This window comes from Schistocerca gregaria, chromosome 5, assembly GCF_023897955.1.
Source record: "Schistocerca gregaria isolate iqSchGreg1 chromosome 5, iqSchGreg1.2, whole genome shotgun sequence".
Classification (NCBI taxonomy): Eukaryota; Metazoa; Arthropoda; class Insecta; order Orthoptera; family Acrididae; genus Schistocerca; species Schistocerca gregaria.
The window spans coordinates 669,074,105-669,096,166 of record NC_064924.1 but is presented as its reverse complement, the minus strand read 5'-3'; the positions used below and the strand labels follow the sequence as shown (position 1 = coordinate 669,096,166).

Below are 22,062 nucleotides of genomic sequence, written 5' to 3'. Positions count from 1 at the left end.
TGATCTTGCAAGGGCAGCAGGCAATAGATACGTCACAGCAAGCAAGTGTGGGAAAATGGGGCGTGAGAACTGCGTTTGGTATAGCTGGTCAAAATAACTTGCTTGTTCCTTGATTCCTGGTCTTCATATAAAAATCATACTCGTTTAGAAGAAACTATCACTCCTGAAAAGTGTGTGACATTGCAGTTCGTACAACCTGAAACCACTAGACACATTCAGCGTCTGGATGTTGTTTCCTCAGTGCCTATAAAACATACATCGCACTATGTGCAGTTGCACCTTAAAGGGCAACCAGTTTCACGATAATCTCGACGAGAGACTGTTTCGCTTTCTGTTGCATGCCGTCGTATTACATCAGTTCTCTTCACCCCGTTACATCAGTGTGATGCTGTATGCATTCCTTAAGAGTGGGTAACCAGCTGAACGTACTGCGCGGCTTGTAACTCCCCAGGAGTTCGCCTCCTATCTCGATGATGAGGACCTTTGTGATCACTATAGTGCTCCTTTTTTCATTTTGTGTTCATGAAGCAAGTTAATGGTTTGTTTTGAACATTTCTCGAATGTCGATGTTCATTTTGTGAAACGTAATACATACATCCCATAGAAGATTGATCTCTGCACCTTCCGAATGCTCATTTTCTGTCGCCTTATGAACATGGTGCGTCATTAGCAGTCCGTATTTTTCGTGTCACAATTGGTAACACGGCAGCTTCAAATGCACCTTACTAAATATTGAACTTGCGATCTCGCACTCCAGGGCTACCTTGTAAGAAAAAGGCATGCTTTCATGTCAGCTGGGCATTTACTATTGACTTGGATTATGCCCACTGGCTCACGATGTGCCGACAGAAGCCCCCGTTACCAGGCACAATAATGTTGTGCTCGGCTGTTAGGGTGGGAATCTGCCGACGGATGTTGTCCTTCAGCAGCGTCGGGCGATCGTGGTAGACTTGCGACTTCAGCTAGCCCCACAATCTAAATCTCGAGAACTGAGCTCTGGCGACCTGGGAGCGCAACCAAGACGGGTGTGGCGGCTCAGCACATGATCCTCTGCAAACTACGTGCGCAGGAGACCTTTCACAAGTGTATCAATTTGGGATGGAATGCTGTCCTACATAAAAGTCGTACCTTCCAGCAAGAGTTTATAAGCCATACTAGGGATGATCATACTCCCTCTCTCACTACAGCTCATTTTATACGCGATTATCACACGGCCTCACTGGCGTGTTGGTGTCCAGCGCCATCTGTTGAGCAGCTTTTCTACTCGTTTTGGTTTCAATAAAATCCCATCTCAATGCAGGCATGTGTGTCAATTTTTATCTCACTGCCTATATTATTCCGTGAATTAGTGCATTTTCAAATGTTAATGGACTTTTGAAAATCACCCCCCCTCCCCAAACACACACACACACACACACACACACACACACACACACACACACGCACACACTGAAGTGCCAAAGAAACTGGTACAGGCATGCGTATTCAAATACAGAGATATGTAAACAGACAGAATACGCCGTGCGGTCGGCAACTTCTATATAAGACAAGTGTCTGGAGCAGTCGTTAGATAGGTGCTGCTGCTACAGTTGCAGATAATCAAGATTTAAGTGAATTTGAAGCGGTGTTACAGTCGGCGCACGAGCGATTGGACACAGCGATGAAGTGGGAATTTTCCCGTACGACCATTTCACGAATGAACCGTGAATATCAGGAATCCGGAAAACATCAAATCTCCGACATAGCTGCGGCCAGAAAAATATCCTGCACGAACGGATCAACGACGACTGAAGAGAATCCTTCAACGTGGCAGAAGTACTAGCCTCCTGCAAATAGCTGCAGATTTAAATGCTGAGCCGTCAACAAGTGTCAGCGTGCAAACCACTCAAGGAAACGTGTTATCGATATCGGCTTTCGGAGCCGAAGCCCCCCCCCCCCCCCTTGTACCCTTGATGACAGCGCGACACAAAGCTTTACGCCTCCCTTGGATCCACCTACATCGACATTGGTCTGTTGACTGGAAACATGTTGCCTGGTCGGACGCTCGTTTCAAATTGTATCGAGCGGATGGTCGTGTACGGGTATGGAGACAGTTTCATGAATCCGTGGACCCTGGGGACTGTTCAACCTAGTGAAGGCTCTCTAATGGTGTGGGGCGTGTGCAATTGGAGTGATATTGGACCCCTGATACCTCTAGATACGTACGCAACCATCCTCTCTGACCACCTGCATCCATTCATATCCATTGTCCATTCCGACGGACTTGGGCAATTCCAGCAGGACAATGCGACACCCCACACGTCTAGAACTGCTACAGAATGCCTCCAAGAACACTTCCACTGTCCACCAAACTCCAGACATCAACACTATTGACCATATGTGGGATGCCCTGCAACGTGCTGTTCAGAAGAAATCTCCATCCCCTTTTACTAATACGGATTTACGGACAGCCGTGCAGTATTCATGGCGTCAGTTCCCTCCAACACTACTTCAGACATTAGTCGAGTCCATGCTACGTCTGTTGCGGCACTTCTGCGTGCTCGCCAGGGCCCTTCACGATATTAGGCAGGTGTACCAGTTCCTATATATGGAAATTACTTGTAGAAAAAAAAAAAAACAGGGAAAAATTGAAACGATTGTCTGATACTTGCTGGAGTATTCATTACAGTTTAGTTAAAGCCATAAAAGAAAACTTGGAAGCAATTGTGAGCGCATTGTAAGATATGCAAGACCCATCCAAGGCGAATTCATACTATATCTCCAGAAAGTCCCAAGCTATATTTGATCTTATCTTTTTCACCTACATAAATATTAGGCCGAAGATACTGGAGGAAGCAAATTCAGTCCAACAGTGCCTAGAGCCTCCAAAAATGGCTCTGGATAAAGGACTCGCCAAATTAAAATCCCCGAATGAGTTTCTAGTCGTTTTATGTATACATAGACTGAAACGGCTAGTGAACATTTGTACCAAGGCCTGGAATCGAAGTCGGGTCTCCTGCTTACTACACAGGTGTGTTAGGCACTAAGCCGCCTTTGTACATCGGTGCACACAACTGCACGGATGACCGTGCACGCCTCCATCCTCCATCCAAATTCTCACAGCCGCCCGAGTCCACTTTAAATTCCCCCTTACACACGCACAGAATTGCCGAGGCTCTCCATGTTCTGGAATAGCACCACAGCATCGAACGCAAATGCGGAATCCAGTCTGAATCCCAGGAACAGGTGTGGTCTCACACAGATACAATCCTTGCAGTTCTGCGAACTGTTACGCCAACGTGCCTATAGCACCTACCTAGTAAGCAGGAGACTTGAGTTCGATTCCCGGTCTTGGTGCAAGTTTTCACTCCGCGCTTCAGTCTGTATATAAATAAAATATTCTTGTATGAGACCAGTAAGGTCTCTGAGACAGTGTCATTTCGTTTTTAATGATTACAAACAATGCTGCTACTTTTGGTGCTGAAAATGCAATGGGTATTAACATTGAACAACGAGGAAGAAAGAGGGTAATTGAAACATTGTTGAGTGAACTAACTCATGACGCTGGATTATCGATTCATGAAGCATCTTGTCAATCAATGTTTGAATTCAAAGACGGATTTATAGGATGAGTGTCATAATGATGGATAGCGATGAAGGTAACCACCAAAATAAACCAAACTGCTGAAACAAAATTCATCCTTGAAGCTTCCAATGACACTCTGGCGTGGAACAGGAGAATCTGGTACAAATATACATTGAGTTAATAAGGAGCAGAAGCTACAGGAAATAAAAAGGTGTTGTAAGCATCTACATGCAGTCGATATGAGGATGGACGTTACTGCTCGATGAACAAACCAAAAAATCCTTTAGTTTGTAAGTAAACAGGACTTACGTGAATAATTACCCTGTTCATCACTCATAATACAATACTACTTGACCATTTGTGTGTCATGCCAGAGAAGCTTTTCTATAAAACCAATAAAATTATGTTTTCCGTGTGATGAATCAAGAACGACTAGTCAATTTGTCCATTTTATCAAGTGAAATAAAAGTTTCCAGTGAAAGAGATTTCCAAGAGGTTATTGAGAAGTTCAGTAAAACAAAGGCATCAAAACACAAACACACACATCAAAAAAAGTTTTGCGTGTCTGGAGGAGATGCTGGCCACTCTAGTTGAGCGGTGTCATTGTCTTGAAGGAAGTCATTAACACAATGTGCACGGTGGGACCGCGAATTGTCGTCCATGAAGACGAATGCCTCGCCAATATGCTGCCGATATGGTTGCACTATCGGTTGGAGGATGGCATTCACGTGCCGTACAGCTGTTACGGTGCATTCCATGACCACCAGCGGCGTACGTCGGCCCCACATAATGCCACCCCAAAACAGCAGGGAACCTCCACCTTGTTGCACTCACTGTCCAGTGTGTCTAAGGCGTTCAGCCTGACCGGGGTGCCTCCAAGCACGCCTCCGACGATTGTCTGGTTGAAGGCATATGCGACACTCATTGGTGAAGAGAACGTGGTGATAATCCTGAGCGGTCCATTCGGCATGTTGTTGGGCCTATTCTGTATCGCGCTGGATGGTGTCGTGGTTGCAAAGATGGACCTCGCCATGGACGTCGGGAGTGAAGCTGCGCATCATGCAGCCTATTGCACACAGTTTGAGTCGTAACACGACGAACTGTGCCTGCACGAAAAGCATTATTGAACAAGATGGCGTTGCTGTCTGGGTTCATCCGAGCCATAATCCGTAGGTAGCGGTCAAACGCCGCAGTAGTAGCCCTTGGGCGGCATGAGCGAGGCATGGACTCGGCAGTTCCTGTCTGTATCTCCTCCATATCCGAACTACATCGCTTAGGTTCACTCTGAAATGCCTGGACACTTCCCTTGTTGAGAGCTCCTCCTGGCACAAAGTAACAATGCGGACGGGATCGAACCGCGGCATTAATTGTCTAGGCATGGTTGAACTACAGACAACACGAGCCGAGTACCTCCTTCCTAGTGGAATGACTCGAACTGATCGGCTGTTGAACGCCCTCCGTCTAATAGGCGCCGCGCATGCATGGTTTTTTACATCTTTGGGCGGGTTTAGTGACATCTAAGAACAGTTAGAGGGACTGTATCTGTGAAACAATATCCACTGTCAACGTCTATCTTCGAAAGTTCTGGGAACCTGGGTGACGCAAAACTTTTTTTGATGTGTGTACAATACACTGAGGTGACAAAATCTTGGTATAGCGATACGCACACACACAGATGGCGGTAGTATCGTTTACACAGTGTATAGAAGGGCACTGCATGGGTGTTGTCATTTGTATTCGTGTGATTCGTGTGAAAAGGTATCCGATATGATTATGTTCGCACGACTCGAATTAACAATCTCTCAACGCAGAATGGTAGCTGGAACAAGGCGCATGGGACATTCCATTTCGGAAATAGTTGCAGTATTCAGTATGCCGAGATTCACAGTGTCAAGAGAATTCGGAGAATACTAAATTTCAGGCTTTACCTCTCACCACGTACAACGCAATAGCCGATGACGTTCACTTAACGACCGACAGCAGCAGCGTTTGCGTTTAGTTCTCAGTACTAACAGACAAGCAACACTGCGTAAAATAACTGCACAAATAAATGCGGGACGTACGACGAACGTATCCGCTAGGACAATGCAGCGAAATTTGGTGATAATAGGCTATGGCAGCAAGCGACAGCCATGCGTGCTTTTATTAACAGCACGACATCGCGTGCAGCTCCTCCTCTGCGCTCCTGACCATATCAGTTGGACCCCAAGACGACGGGGAAACCGTGGCATGGTCAGATGAGTCCCGATTTCAGTTGGTAAGAGCTGATGGTAGGGTTTGAGTGTGGCGCAGATCCCACAAAGCCATGGACCCAAGATGTCAACAAGGCACTGAGCAAGCTGGTGGTGTCTCCATAATGGTGTGGGCTGGATCCTCTGGTCCACCTGAAGTACTTGGAGACCATCTGCAGCCGTTCATGGACTTTGTCCCCAAAGAACAATCGACGACCATGTGACTGCATCATGATTGGTCACAATTGGTTTAAAGAACATCGTGGACAATATGAGCAAATGATTTGGACTCTCAGATGGTCCAACGTGAATCCTATCTAACATGCGTGGGACATAATTAAGAGATCAGTTTGTGCACAAAATGCTACACCGCCAACATTTTCAGAACAGTGGGCGGTGTAGAGGCAACATTGCCCAGCATTTCTGCAGGCGACTTCCAACGACTTGTTGAGTTCATGCCACACTGAGTTGCGGAAGTATCCCATGACTTTTGTCACCTCAGTGTAATAATACCAATAATAAGTACTATCTTACGCTTAAGTTCAAAAAACTAAGTAATTTTGTAATTGTAAGAACTTCATTTCCAGACATATGAAATAAAAGTAATTTTCTTATTCCTTTCTATATTACTTCTTTGCACTCTGCTTATGGTTGCTGTGCTAAATGCTCATTTAGTTTCTCTCCTATATCATTCAGTATGCATATTATAATTACTAAAGTGTAGAGTACATGTGTGATAAACACTTTTTTGTCAGTCATTATATCAGTATTACTCATTTTTCTTTCGAAACGTGCACTACAAACATTAAATATTTCGCTTTCTGAGCAGGCTGGGGCCTCATTTAGTTTCACTGCCCCGGGCCTCCGACGGGCTTAGTCCGACACTGCCCCCCCCTCCCCCCCCCCCCCCCCCCCCACACACACACACTTAGGTAACTAAATCGCCCCACCCTCTGTCAGTAACTGACGTAAGGTTACCGATACAGTTACTTCTTGAGCACCGACACGTGTACCTGACACGTGGCGCTCTTTGCAGCCAGAGGAATCCCCAGTGGTCGAGAAGCTCGGTATGGCGCCGAATGACACTTGGTGGGAAGGGAAGGTCTAGTGTGCAGGGAGTCAGGACTGCGTGTCAGACTGGACAAGACATGACCGCGTGCTCTGCGACGTTCGATAAATTCATCAAATGTTGCAGTGTTCGTGAAAGGGGCTGAGAACTCGTCGGTATTAGAAGCGAGTCGTTAGCAAACATCGGTAGAAGCAATGGTTACCTCAGAAAAGTAATAACAAGCTGAAATAAGAGTGAAGGTAACTACGTGTGCTTAAAAACGTTCGCAAAGTGTACCGTGTCTTATACTAGAGACAATAAACATTTCAGTTCTATGAAGCCAGTGTCTGTTGTCGAATCATTTTCGAGTCTATTAGAAATAACTGAGTTCGAAGGTTTTTAATGGCAAGTGTGGAGATTTTGATACGGCGTCTACTGGGAGGCACACAGTCACATTTTTAGTCTTAATGTGCATTTTCCGTTCCCGTACGAAGCCCACTCTAAGCTGTGCAGCATAAACATTAGTTCTATCGCCGTGGTTTATCAGTACAGCTAGTTTTTGAGAGAAATTTGGTCGTGATAGATACGAATAACGGAGAAGGCATCTTACACTGGTTGACCATGGAGTAGACGTTTCCATTCTGCCAGTAACATTACTTGGTCGCAAAAACCTTCAGATGCGACTACTCCACACTGCAATCGGTCCGGTGATACACATATACATAGTGAACGCCTACTAAACGTCGAAAAAGCCTTCGAAGATTTCCTTCTGGTCATTTTTCCTAGAAGGCGTTCGCCAGCTAATTTTGGAGCCGATTTTTTTTTTTTTAGCTATTATGATCTATTGTTTGATGTTTAGTGCAAAAGCTAACTTGACCGACAAACTTTAATCGCTAGTACAGTCTCGGCAGACGTAACTACTGTCTTTCCTTCTCATGCCGTCCAGAAAGTTCCCATGAGCCATGTATCTAGTTGACTTTTCCGAACGCTAACCGTTTTCCTAAACTTCCCCAGTTGTTTTCCTTCACCCTCTTGCGTCCCCTTCAACTCCTCTGGCAGAAGAAGGAGCCACGGGCTCCGAAAGCTTGCGTACTTAATCCCCTGTAAATGTGTGTTCTTCTGTCACCGCTTGGTGAGTAGATTTTTTTATCCATCCTTTCACAGTCTAGTGATAATTTAGTGCTTTTGACTGACCCACAGCACAAATGCTTAGGCTTGCTAACATTGTTAACGTGAAGCCTAATAACGATTTTCCTGAACTTAAAGTGCAACACACGATCACAAGTACAGGACCTCCAGTGCATAACGAGCCAGATACTTATCACCTGCAAAGTTAACTTAAGCAAAACTTAAATTTCAAGAGATGATCAACCTTGGTAAATGCCGTCCTCTTAAAAGTTGCTGGCCTATTCCTCCCCATCTTGTTCCAGGGGAACCTGCCATCTCTATGTGAGACCGTAGATCCGTAAATGCTGTCACAGCGCGACACCGCTACTCAATAGCTTATTTACAAGATTTCAACTGCCAACACTCCCTCAGAAAGATAGTCCCTAAAACTTACCTTATTTGTCTTGTCACCACAGTCCTCTTTTGGCAGAAGATGATTTAAAACATCTGTGATTGCCTCATTTGGATTTATCGAATTTTTGAAAATGCCGTTTGGTCCCTGCAGTGCAGCACACTTATTCTTGCAGTTTATTAACAGCATTTTGAATGATTTTCCTTTCGTGCATTCCAATTTAAATGGTATTCCTGTAGCTTCAACGTTATATGAAGTACATGTAACGCACCTGCAACAGGTTCTTGAACGGCTGGGTGAATATCACCTCAGTGTTAATGTTGGAAATTTCATTTTGGAGACAGGAAAGAGAGAGGGTGGAAGAGAGAGAGAGAGAGAGAGAGAGAGAGAGAGAGAGAGAGAGAGAGGGAGGGAGAGATCGATCATTCTTGAGTTAATGCGTCACACATGAAAGAATTTCGCCATTACCAGAAGAAGTGAAAAATAATCAAGACCTTTGCTCATTCCAGAGTTGTAACAGAACTACGTCGGCTTTCATCACTGGTGAGTTTCTACAGACACCTGTTATCCCAGGCTGTAGATATCCAACAACCATTGTTTAACTTACGAACGGATATCAATAGGAAGGACAATCGCCCCATTACAAGGACTGACACAGCTGACAAATTATTCAAGGAGAAAAAAGGAGAACAAGTTGATGCAACTCAGCTCGCTCATTCCTCAACAGATCTTCCCTTATTTTGACAGTTGATACTTTGGACTGATCTATAGGTGCTTCTTTACACCATTTGCGAGAAGCAACACCTTAACTGTTTGTATGTTTCTCCAACGCTTTCAACGACACACACCACAGCTATGGTGCCTACATTAGTGAATTGTGGGCAGCATATTTGACCACTAGACACTTTCATTTTCTACCAGAAGACAGAGAACTCAAAATATGTACGGACCACAATACATTATCATTTGCCTTAAAATAGCGCCCAAGAAAAAAAACACTCAGGCAACTTTGCCACCTGAAATTTTCCTGTCTGTTCACCACAGATACTCGATACCTTCCTGGAAGAGAAAGCAAAAGTGAAGAATTCGGACTCTTGTTCTTTAACATTTGCAACTACATTGTTACCTGATGGATCACAGCAACTTTGACAATCCTACAGGGAAACTCGCGCCTTATGTTGCTCCATCCTACCTACAAAGAGTCTTCCATGTATTTTGTGACTTGGCTCATCCTGGCATCAAAGGTGCAATGGACCTGAATCAATAGTGTTTCATTTGGCCTTCACTGAAACGAGATATAAAACTGTCTGCAGAACTTGTATTCACTGTCGCTAAGCAAAAATTTCAGATCATGCAACCATTGCTTGTGGAACTTTCAGTTTAGTTTACAGTTGCTTCTTGCACACTGGCATCCATTGTTGGTTTAGTGGGGACACAACCTTGCTCTCAAGGCCCCTCCAGTCTCTTAACAATTATATATAGGTTCACACATTGGCCAGAGGCAGTTACACTGAAGGACATATCTGCAGAAAATGTTGCCTGCACACACATATCATCAGGGATTGCTTGTTTTGGAGTCCTAAAAATCGTCGCAACAGGCAGAGGACGGGAATCTGACTGTCAATTGTTCACTCATATCACAAACACTCTAGTATATACCACATCAAACCATTGTTTAACATCTGGCATCGAATGGCAAAAGTTGAATGGTGACAACACAACATCAAGGTGGTATTAAGAGCCCAACTTTCAGATTACTGGGTCAAGAACGTACCAATAATTTTAGTGGATCTTCCTGCTTTTACGATCCTAGAATAGCACACTACTGACGCAAAAACGGGATACGGCGCAATAACTAGAGTTCCAGCTAATTTGTTTAATACCACTCCCGTCGAGTATGGCATTCCAACTTTCATTTTCAACTTCAAGCGGAACATTGTTTCACTACAACTAATAAATGTTTGACATTACGGTACAACTCCTGTCCGCCTGCCTTCCACCATCCTGAACTTATGATGTCTTCAGATGCTTTCGTAAGGCAGGATACACAGAAAACCCTTCATCAACCTGTCTATGACAGGCCGTATCTGATACGCCCACACTACGAAAAGCACTTTGCTGTAGAAACACCTCTTGATCAGAAGACAGTCTTAACAGACATGTCCAAGCCAGCCTTCCTGCTGAAGAATATGATTCCTGGATTACCTACGTCAAGCTCAAGTAGACAAATAGCTCCAGGTATCAAACCTTCGGAGCATCATCAGCCAATCCAACAAACTACATAATCTGGTCGCACAGTGCACTTCTCAAAAAAATAACTCAGCGTTTCAGTGGGAAGGGAATAGCTTGTGGCTATAACTGATGTGGTGACATGTAGTCTATGTTAAAAATATTGATGCACATCGAGTAATTAGTCTTTTGTTTATTTGTTTATCGTATCCACCGCAACACGTTTGTCGGTCAGTGTCTGTAGTTTTGGCTTGTTATGTGGTTCGAGGTGCTCAATAAAGAGTTATCTTATCCAGAACCACACTACATGTGAAATTACTCATTCGTTACTGAACATAAAAATTGAAAAAAACGTTGAATTCCAAGGCTACGTGGTACTCCGTTTTCAGAAGACTAAATTAAATCCTTATTTAAACCATGTTGAGATACAATTATTATTCCATTTCTCTGTATAAACCACCATAATGCTCCACAATATATTTATATATCAATATAACATTTATTATAAAACACTTCACTTGGAATATTATCAAGCTCTTCCACTTGTGAAAGTTCGTGCAGAGTTGCATTATACAAATGTAAATTTTCAGTAAGAGTACTTTTCCTCATTCTGGGAAATTCAGTTAACTGCCGGAAGTTGTATAGAGAATTGACAAAAGAATTAAAATATTGCGTAATGTACGGTATGTGAAGTGTGACTTGCATTTTAAAAGTTAGTGATCTGTTGGAAACTGAAATGTAATTTCTGAATACCAATATATCATTTGTTTTTTTGTTTTACTGGTGTGATATCTTACACTCATTGCTTTTTTATCAGGAACTATGTGACCAGTATTTTTCTACATCGAGCTCCAAGAAATGGCAAGTTTTATGTATTTCTCCATTAATGTATAGTTTCCACCTTTTACATGGCTGAAATAGGAATAGCTGAACGTTTCTTAAGGTCACGAAGACAATAAATTGTTATTCCACAGGGTAACTCTATGTTTCGATTGCAGCCTTAAGTTGATTATCTTCCTGATATCACATCATCGCATTTCGGTAGTTTGCAATTTACGTCTATGACGCATTTGACGTTATTTACTTGTTGTTGTTGTTGTCTTCAGTCTTGAGACTGGTTTGATGCAGCTCTCCATGCTACTATATCCTGTGCAAGCTTCTTCATCTCCAGGCACCTACTGCAACCTACATCCTTCTGAACCTGCTTAGTGTATTCATCTCTTGGTCTCCCTCTATGATTTTTACCCTCCACGCTGCCCTCCAATACTAAATTGGTGATCCCTCGATGTCTTAGAACATGTCCTACCAAACGATCCCTTCTTCTGGTCAAGTTGTGCCACAAACTTCTCTTCTCCCCAATCCTATTCAATACCTCCTCATTAGTTATGTGATCTACCCATTTAATCTTCTGCATTCTTCTGTAGCACCACATTTCGAAAGCTTCTATTCTCTTCTAGTCCAAACTATTTATTGTCCATGTTTCACTTCCATACATGGCTACACTCCATACAAATACTTTCAGAAGAGACTTCCTGACACTTAAATCTATACTCGATGTTAACAAATTTCTCTTCTTCAGAAACGCTTTCCTTGCCATTGCCAGTCTACATTTTATATCCTCTCTACTTCGACCATCATCAGTTATTTTGCTCCCCAAATAGCAAAACTGATTTACTACTTTAAGTGTCTCATTTCCTAATCTCATTCCTTCAGCATCACCCGACTTAATTCGACTACATTCCATTATCCTCGTTTTGCTTTTGTTGATGTTCATCTTATATCCTCCTTTCAAGACACTATCCATTCCATTCAATTGCTCTTCCAAACCCTTTGCTGTCTCTGACAGAATTACAATGTCATCGGCGAACCTCAAAGTTTTTATTTCTTCTCCATGGATTTTAATACCTACTCCGAATTTTTCTTTTGTTGCCTTTACTGCTTGCTCAGTATACAGATTGAATAACATCGGAGAGAGACTACAACCCTGTCTCACTCCCTTCCCAACCACTGCTTCCCTTTCATGTCCCTCGACTCTTATAACTGCCATCTGGTTTATGTACAAATTGTAAATAGCCTTTCGCTCCCTGTATTTTACCCGTGCCACCTTCAGAATTTGAAAGAGAATATTCCAGTCAACATTGTCAAAAGCTTTCTCTAAGTCTACAAATGCTAGAAACGTATGTTTGCCTTTCCTTAATCTTTCTTCTAAGATAAGTCGTAGGGTCAGTATTGCCTCACGTGTTCCAGTATTTCTACGGAATCCAAACTGATCTTCTCCGAGGTTGGCTTCTACTAGTTTTTCCATTCGTCTGTAAAGAACTCGAGTTAGTATTTTGCAGCTGTTTCTTATTAATATTGTCCTCAAGTAGATCACCCTTGTATAGACCTCTATATACTCCTTCAACCTTTCTGCTTTCCCTTCTTTGCATAGAACTGGGTTTCCATCTGAGCTCTTGATATTCATACAAGTGGTTCTCTTTTCTCCAAAGGTCTCTTTAATTTTCCTGTAGGCAGTATCTATCTTACCTCTAGTGAGATAACCCTCTACATCCTTACATTTGTCCTCTAGCCATCCCTGCTTAGCCATTTTGCACTTCCTGTCGATCTCATTTTTGAGACGTTTGTATTCCTTTGTATCTGCATTTATTCTCAGTCACTATTTTATTTCTGAAACGACCATACATTTATAATTTACACATAATACGTAACGGTAATGATTAATATCGCGTTTTAGTTTGTATAGAGCCAGTGTTATTTCTTAACTTACAACGTGGAATACAACATAATTGAGAATATGTTTTGGAATGTTGATAGAAAGAAAGGAAGGTTGCGCGCACGGTAAGTTCTACAAAAAGTGCAGCAGTGCCTTTCAAACATTGTTCCTGATATTTCCAGACTTAAAAATTTTTGATTTCCAAAACTGTTTCTATTAGGAAGCAAATTTTGAATGTGAAAAGATGTGTTTAGATAAAATGTATAATATCCTTTGAGCAACAGGTGGGAGGGAGAGAAAAATATTTTTTATTTAATAGAATAACAAATTTAATAGAATAACAATTAATAGAATAACAAATATTTAATAGAATAACAAATTAAACTGTAAACTATATTATTTTCCATAAATAAAAAGAAATTCGAATGATATACGGTACAACAATGACACCAACAATGATTGAAAGTACCGGTACTTGCTTTTCAGCCCGAGATTGAGAAGATGTTAAACTGATCAATTACTCGTGGATGAATACAGGTACTACACTCATGTAATATTCTAAAATATTTATTGCTTTTCTTTCACAGAGTGGCTTTCTGGTGTTACGCGTCATCAGGCACAACAAAGGTTTCACCAGTGTCGTCTTTGTTTTCATTTATCATGTTCAAAATATTCTGCAAAGAACTGACGTAGTCAATCAATGTCATTAGTTACGTCTTGTTGATATATATTCCACCTAAGCAAGTAAAAAAATAATTGCGTCCAATTAAGCGACGAGGAGCGTCAAAAGACAATATACCGCATATATAATTTCATTAATTACTAGGGATACGTTATCTGTTCTTAATGTCAATATGGGTCTTTTTATGAAAGTGTGCGGTATCGAATTTTTGAGATACTGAATTTCTGCTTCAGAACTACATGTCTGCAATAGTAAGGAAGATTTCGCAACAATTGAACTATTTTAATACTATAACTTCTGTTTTTGTTTCCGTTGAAACTTCAACTGACAATATAACGTGTGTTTTAATGGGCATATTTTTTCTTTGATCAAGTTACCGTGATTAACTTTTTAGTATAACAAATAATTTTCAGCAAATCAGAGAACACTTGGAAACGTATTCGCATAAAATTAGGCTTAGCGGTATTTGAAATTAAGTGAAGATGTTTGAAAGCGGTATAGAAATAAAAATAAATAAATAATTTTAGGAAGTTAATTATGCATGACAACTCATTTACTTCTATAAAATAACTATCTGTAGCTTCGCTGCACCTTTAGCCAACGTCTGAACGTGTGAGCTAGTTTTCTGGACGGCGAAATTTCGTGACACATTTCACAACTCGCAAAAAATGTAGTCATATGTTGCTCGGAGTCTGATTTTAATTCGCTATATTTCGCGTTCGGCTCTGACCGCCGCGGGGGTTAAGCGTATTGGGCATCAATCGGCTTGGCAGGAGGAGCAGTCGTGCGCAAAAGCGCGGAGACACTACGGGTTCCTGCCAGTGTTGTATTCGCCTCGGATCAGGTGGGAATAACGTGTTTTAGGGATGCGCTCGTGTTGTTTTTGTAGTGTGTGGTGGCCTCAGATCTCAGTGTGTTTTATTTTTAGAGCGGGGAGGCGCAATTCATGTTCGTGAACATGGCCGCTTTTTTTGTGCGCTTTGAAGTTTTCTTTGCAGCCATGATGGCTAAGTGAACCTACCGGGTCATAAGCTAGTAGGCGTCGTACTTGGAAGGTCGTGTCTGGGGAGAAGGTCTGTGTGCTCCGATTTTTGTGCGGAAAAAAGCTGAAATATGCTACAAATGTGATAGTTTCTCATTATATTAGTTGTTTCACACATATTACAGTGATATTTCGTAGTTATTTTCGTATATTTTAAAAATAACAGCTGCAGTAAGTGTGAGCAGCGATGCATCGCAGACGGAGAGCAGACAGCAGCAGAAGATGTTAGATATTTTGTGAAACGAAAGTGAAAATTGTGTTAGTAATCCCACAGTTTACTTGTTTTATAGTGCAGGAAGTGTTGTGTGCAGAGTATTTTTATTGACATTACAAGAAATCGGCTGTTTACAGCAGTGTTATGTATGTGTGTTCAGAGGTTGACAGCTGTCTGCTGGAAGTGTATTTTTGAATTTTACGCAAACTTCAGTGCTTATGCTATCAAATTTTGTGGTTTCCTCTTCCAGTTTATCGAAATATTGTCGATTATTACGAAACATCGAATGTCATCTACGGATTGGGGTACAGTGATAAAAATTTTGGAGGTTAGAAGTATTAATCGATTATGATTATGATAGCAACATTAACACCCATGAATAAAATTGTTCAAACAGCAGTACCTTAGTTGATTTTACGTCAAAATTTATGCTGTCAGTGACGTCCTGTTTGTTATTGTTACGCAAAATGTTGCGTTGTTTCAGTATTTACGTCATATATTTGTTACGTTTTGAAGAAAAATGGCAGTGATACAATTTCTTTTCCTTTTATTTTGTGTAACGAAAGTGATTTCGCAGTATCCAAGTGACCAATACCAGAATTTTCTTGCCAACCAGTATGTGTGTCCGAAGTATTTCTCGGCTCTCATTTAAAGTTCTTAAATGCCATCAAATTAAATAATAATGAAAGGCTTAAATAGTAATTATTTGCGGTTGCTCGCTCTTGATTATTGAAGTTTCTAAATTAATGGAACTGAAAGCTAAGTTCATGTCAGTCGTTATATTCATGGAATCCTGTGCCCTTTTCATATATCAGTGCTTGATTTTCACACAGAAGGCATTGTAAACTAGTATTAACGTACATACAGACTGTATTTATAACCCGTATTTGCATGCTTGTTGCAGTAAAACAGTAGACATTGCACTTGATATAGATATCTCTTAATGATTTCAGGGGTCTACTTCTGCCAAATGGGAGTGTGTGTTTAGGAATATTCAATGACTTGAAGCTAGCGTATAGAAAAATAAAGCAGCTGCTAGCTGGACAACAGTAGCAGCACAGAATACAGACTACCAAGGACTCCAGACCTGATGCTGTAGTGGGACATTGGACATCAGACAAATGGGTGAAGTACAAGATCCTGAACAGCAGTATAGTCTGCGTTGGAATGACTTTCATGCCAGCATTATTTCATCGTTCAGACATCTAAGAGATGAAGAGGATTTTGTGGATGTTACTCTGGCATGTGATGGATGTTCCTTCACAGCACACAAAGTGGTTCTATCTGCTTGTAGTCCATATTTTAGAAGACTGTTAAAGGTGAGTTTCCTCTAGCACATGACATGCTCATTTTATGTAATGACATGTAAAATACAATTGTTTGTGTATGTGTCCAGAACCAGCAAATCCTTGAGGCTCTTTTTCTTTCACAGGACATGTGGTGTGGCTTATATTTGTTGCATGAAATTAGAGTAGTGTTTGCATTGTGTGACTATCCTTAATTTATCATTTTTAGATGTTGCCATATGTATAGATATTCCAAACTTGTTCAGGTGGGAAAACTGTGATTATTACTGTTAACACACAAAACAAGACATTCTGAGGAAGCTTACTCCATGATGTGTACCAGTCCTGTGCTTATGCAGGTCTTGCATATTCCATCAGAGAATTAATTCTGTACAAGATGTTCCTCATACACTTCCTGTTAAGTTATTCATACATATAATAAATCTATGTAATGTGTTTGTGATATCAGCCAATCTTTTATACCTGACTCTTTCTGTTACAAAAATCTCTCTTTCACTGTAGAATGTAATCAAGAACCATGCCAGTAAGTGTTTGATCTTTCGTACCGAATTTGGCAGTCGGATAATAAATTGGAAGCTCGGATTGCGTGCTTAAAATGATTTTTGATGACCTTGGTATTGCTAGTTTTTCTGCGTAAAGTGAATGACGGCATGGTGAAATGTCCTGAAACATTTTCAAACATTTGCTAAATAGGCAGTACATTATTACTACTACTTTTTTTTTCCTCTCCTCGCAGTCAGTATAGACTATCTGAGGTTGAACAAATGAAGTGGCATATGATGGCGGGCGGTAGGTAAATCTTGTATCATAACAGTTTGGAGTCAAATGTCCCAAGCTGTTCTTAATTATATGTGAAATACATGACATTCTCATACCACAAGTTTTTTAGCATTAACGTTTTGTGGCCAGCTCATAGAATTTCATGGTACCTGTACCTAAGAAAAAGTGGATCAATAGAACACGTATGTTCCATCCTAAATTTAATTGTTGCAGTAAGAACTCTTTGTCATGCTTTGCAGTCAGACAGAGATGTGGTCTTGAGCAGAACTATGAATTCTGTAACATAAATGAATAATGTTCCATGTGAGTCTTTGGGAACGCAGAACTCAAGTTTGGATAATTATATTTTGCCTATGTAATTTAAGAATTATTTCCAGTCATTCCTTACTTTCCCATCTAAGGGAGCTACATGATCTTAAGCGTAATGCTCTGCCAGTTTTGTTAATTGCCTACATTTTTCTGGGCTAGAATGTGGTATTGGAACACCTGAAATCTTTGTTATAGTGTCTGACTGACCTGTAGTGTAGCTTGCGGTTTTGGTTACATTGGAAAGTGGTAATCAGATTGCGGATAGGTGAAACCAACAAACATGAATGCCAAATAGAGATTGTGGTAACAGTTGAATGTAGCATGGCCTAATGTTTAAGTTTGCACAATATTTAATGTGTCTTGAATATTTCTCAGGTGTTCAATATTGTGGCATCGTCCAAAAGGTGCTTTTTAGACGATGCCAACCAGGTGAGTACCTGAGAAATAGTAAAGATTTTCCTACACCAGGAAAGCCTAAAATAGTACATATTTAATGCACTTTCCATCATAAAAACTAAAACTGCAAAGTGAATTCAGAATATATGTCTATGTGTCTATAATAGAAAGGTCTCCGAATATTTTGACACATTGTGTATATATATATATATATATATATATATATATGATGCACAATTTATGAAAAATGCAATGAGAGGTCGACTACATAGGTTTTTCTTTTTCCGTGTATTTCAAACAGTTCAGATCTGTCTTCATTCTCATATTGCCTTTCACTGTCTAGAAGTTCTTGCTACCATATTTTGACCTCCAGTATGTTCCCTGTTAAAACTTTTCCTAAGTTCTCCATATTTCAGGAACATTTTCATTCTTCTCCCTGTTTACAGTATTCCTCGTTCTACATTTCTGCCATTGTAAATAGAGATTTTATTATTATTATTTCCCAGTTACTGAAAATGGAGAGAGTTGGTGTTGTAGTTTATGCAGATTAACACAATTAAATGACAAGTAACAACTATTTAAGGGACAAAATAAACTTTTACTTTATTCACACAACTCAAATTAACACATTTGGCTACACAAATATATTACATTAGCCATCAACAAACACGGAACATGTATATTCCACAGAGTCTAATGCACTCTGCACATAATATCTTGTGTGCCACTATGCAAGCTGGAAAATGTTTGTTCACATGTCCCCAACACTCCCCCTTGAACAAATATTTTTCAGATACTCAACACTATGCATCCCAGGTTAAACCATAATGTTTCACCAAGTTTAATAGCTCCTATATTATCACAAAAAACCACAGTTGTCTTTAATGTTGGAGGACATTCTATTTCATTCGTCAGTGCGTGGATCCAAAGAGTTTCTTGGGTAGTTGAGGACAATGCCATATATTCAGCTTCTACAGTACTCAAAGCAACAGATCTTTGTCTCTTATGTGACCATGATATCAGTCCTCCCATTAGTTTAAAACAACTTCCAGTGATGGAGTGTCTGCTTTCCAGCTCATTTCCCCAGTCTCTATCACTGTATCCTTCCAAATTTACATTTCCAGTTTTAGAGTATTTTAACTTACAATCGGCAGTTCCATTTAATATATGAATATTCTCTTGACTGCCATCCAGTGCTTTTCTCTCGGATCACTGCAAAACTTGCTTACTGCATTTGTGGCAAATGCAATGTCTGGTCTGGAAGTCTGTGCTAAGTACATAGACTTCCTACAGCTTCCAGATAGGGTACTTTCCTTAAATTTCTTGTCATCATCAGTTATTAGCAGCTTTGCATTACCTTCTATAGGAGTAGAAACAGGTTTACAGTTTTCCATATTGAACTTTTCTAAGATTTTGCTTGTGTACAGAGATCGATCATCCATAATTCTTCTCTGTTGGCACGTCTTAGAATCTTCATGCCTAAGTATTGATTAATTCCGCCTAAATCAAGCATATTAAATTCTGACCATAACTTAAAAAAAGGAAAGGCCATTTGGCTTTCACTATTGGCTAAAATAATAAAAATCATCTACCCAAATGGCCATGACTGCAATTTCTTCATTGGCCCTTTTATGACATATACTTGGATCTGCCTTTGACTGTTACATGCCTAGTTTTATGCAAACATTTATTCCAGCAATGGCCACTTTGCTTTGATCCATGTATGCCTTTCTTCAAACGCCAAATTCTCCTTTTCTCTTGATAAGGTTGCTTAACTTCATCAAGTGGAATCATATATAGATTTCCTCTTCTAGCCTTCCATTCAGGTAAGCTGTTTTCACATCCATTTGATGAATTGATTAGTCTTCCCTTACTGCTAGAGCTAAAAGGTGAATAATGAATACTTCACCACTGGGGAGAATGTTTCTTTGTAATCTAGTCCTTCTTTCTGGAAATATCCTTTAACTACCAATCTGACTTTGGATTTTGGTATTGCACTTTCAGGATTTTTAATATTGAACACCCATCTTGTTCTTAGTGGCTTTTTATTTTCAGGCATGTCAACTTATTCATATGTGTCATCATCCACAAAAGATTGCAGCTCCTTTTCAACAGCCTCTTTCAATCTCGAGCACTTGAACTTGCTAAAGCTTTATTAACTGTGATTGGTTCATTGTTGATTGTTAGGGCAGCATACATTTCATTCTTGGTATATTCTTTTGATTTTGCTATACGTGAACACCGCCTTTAACTGACTCCCTTAGTTGAATATTCTTCCTCAATTTGATTCTCAGGTAGCACATCGGCTTCCTCTTTATTCTCGGCTTCCTCTGTTTAAGTTTCCACTTATTATCTTCTTATTAATGTTGTTTGTTGTGGTCTTCAGTCCTGAGACTGGTTTGATGCAGCTCTCCATGCTACTCTATCCTGTGCAAGCTTCTTCATCTCCCAGCACCTACTGCAACCTACATCTTTCTGAACCTGCTTAGTGTATTCATCTCTTGGTCTCCCTCTATGATTTTTACCCTCCACGCTGCCCTCAATACTAAATTGGTGATCCCTCGATGTCTTAGAACATGTCCTACCAAACGATCCCTTCTTCTAGTCAAGTTGTGCCACAAACTTCTCTTCTCCCCAATCCTATTCAATACCTCCTCATTAGTTACGTGCTCTATCCACCTTATCTTCAGTATTCTTCTGTAGCACCACATTTCGAAAGCTTCTATTCTCTTCTAGTCCAAACTATTTATTGTCCATGTTTCACTTCCATACATGGCTACACTCCATACAAATACTTTCAGAAGAGACTTCCTGACACTTAAATCTATACTCGATGTTAACAAATTTCTCTTCTTCAGAAACGCTTTCCTTGCCATTGCCAGTCTACATTTTATATCCTCTCTACTTCGACCATCATCAGTTATTTTGCTCCCCAAATAGCAAAACTGATTTACTACTTTAAGTGTCTCATTTCCTAATCTCATTCCTTCAGCATCACCCGACTTAATTCGACTACATTCCATTATCCTCGTTTTGCTTTTGTTGATGTTCATCTTATATCCTCCTTTCAAGACACTATCCATTCCATTCAATTGCTCTTCCAAACCCTTTGCTGTCTCTGACAGAATTACAATGTCATCGGCGAACCTCAAAGTTTTTATTTCTTCTCCATGGATTTTAATACCTACTCCGAATTTTTCTTTTGTTGCCTTTACTGCTTGCTCAATATACAGATTGAATAACATCGGAGAGAGACTACAACCCTGTCTTACTCCCTTCCCAACCACTGCTTCCCTTTCATGTCCCTCGACTCTTATAACTGCCATCTGGTTTATGTACAAATTGTAAATAGCCTTTCGCTCCCTGTATTTTACCCCTGCCACCTTCAGAATTAGAAAGAGAGTATTCCAGTCAACATTGTCAAAAGCTTTCTCTAAGTCTACAAATGCTAGAAACGTAGGTTTGCCCTTCTTAATCTAGCTTCTAATATAAGTCGTAGGGTCAGTATTGCCTCACATGTTCCAACATTTCTACGGAAGCCAAACTGATCTTCCCCAAGGTCGGCTTCTACTAGTTTTTCCATTCGTCTGTAAAGAATTCGCGTTAGTGTTTTGCAGCTGTGGCTTATTAAACTGATAGTTCGGTAATTTTCACATCTGTCAACACCAGCTTTCTTTGGGATTGGAATTATTATATTCGTCTTGAAGTCTGAGGGTATTTCACCTATTTTATACATCTTGCTCACCAGATGGTAGAGTTTTGTCAGGACTGGCTCTCCCGACGCCGTCAGTAGTTCCAATGGAATGTTGTCTACTCTGGGGGGGCCTTGTTTCGATCAGCTCTTTCAGTGCTCTGTCAAACTCTACACGCAGTATCGTATCTCCCATTTCATCTTCATCTACATCCTCTTCCAATTCCATAATATTGTCCTCAAGTACATCGCCCTTGTATAGACCCTCTATATACTCCTTCCACCTTTCTGCTTTCTCTTCTTTGCTTAGAACTGGGTTTCCGTCTGAGCTCTTGA

General features: G+C 40.6%; 1 protein-coding gene across 11 annotated transcripts in view; it reads left to right on the top strand.

Moving 5' to 3' along the window:
• Positions 1-22,062, top strand: part of LOC126272093 (protein abrupt-like) — a 546,798-nt gene that overhangs the window by 423,489 nt on the left and 101,247 nt on the right. For 2 of the 11 annotated variants that reach the window (XR_007549175.1, XM_049974669.1), the window contains exons 1-2: positions 14,838-15,060; positions 16,197-16,562. Coding sequence is in view for 6 of the 11 variants with exons in the window: in XM_049974669.1 (XP_049830626.1) it covers positions 16,365-16,562 (198 nt within the window). In the remaining 5 variants the exon portion in view is untranslated. The other 9 variants (XR_007549171.1, XM_049974668.1, XM_049974671.1 and 6 more) reach the window with 8 other exon arrangements.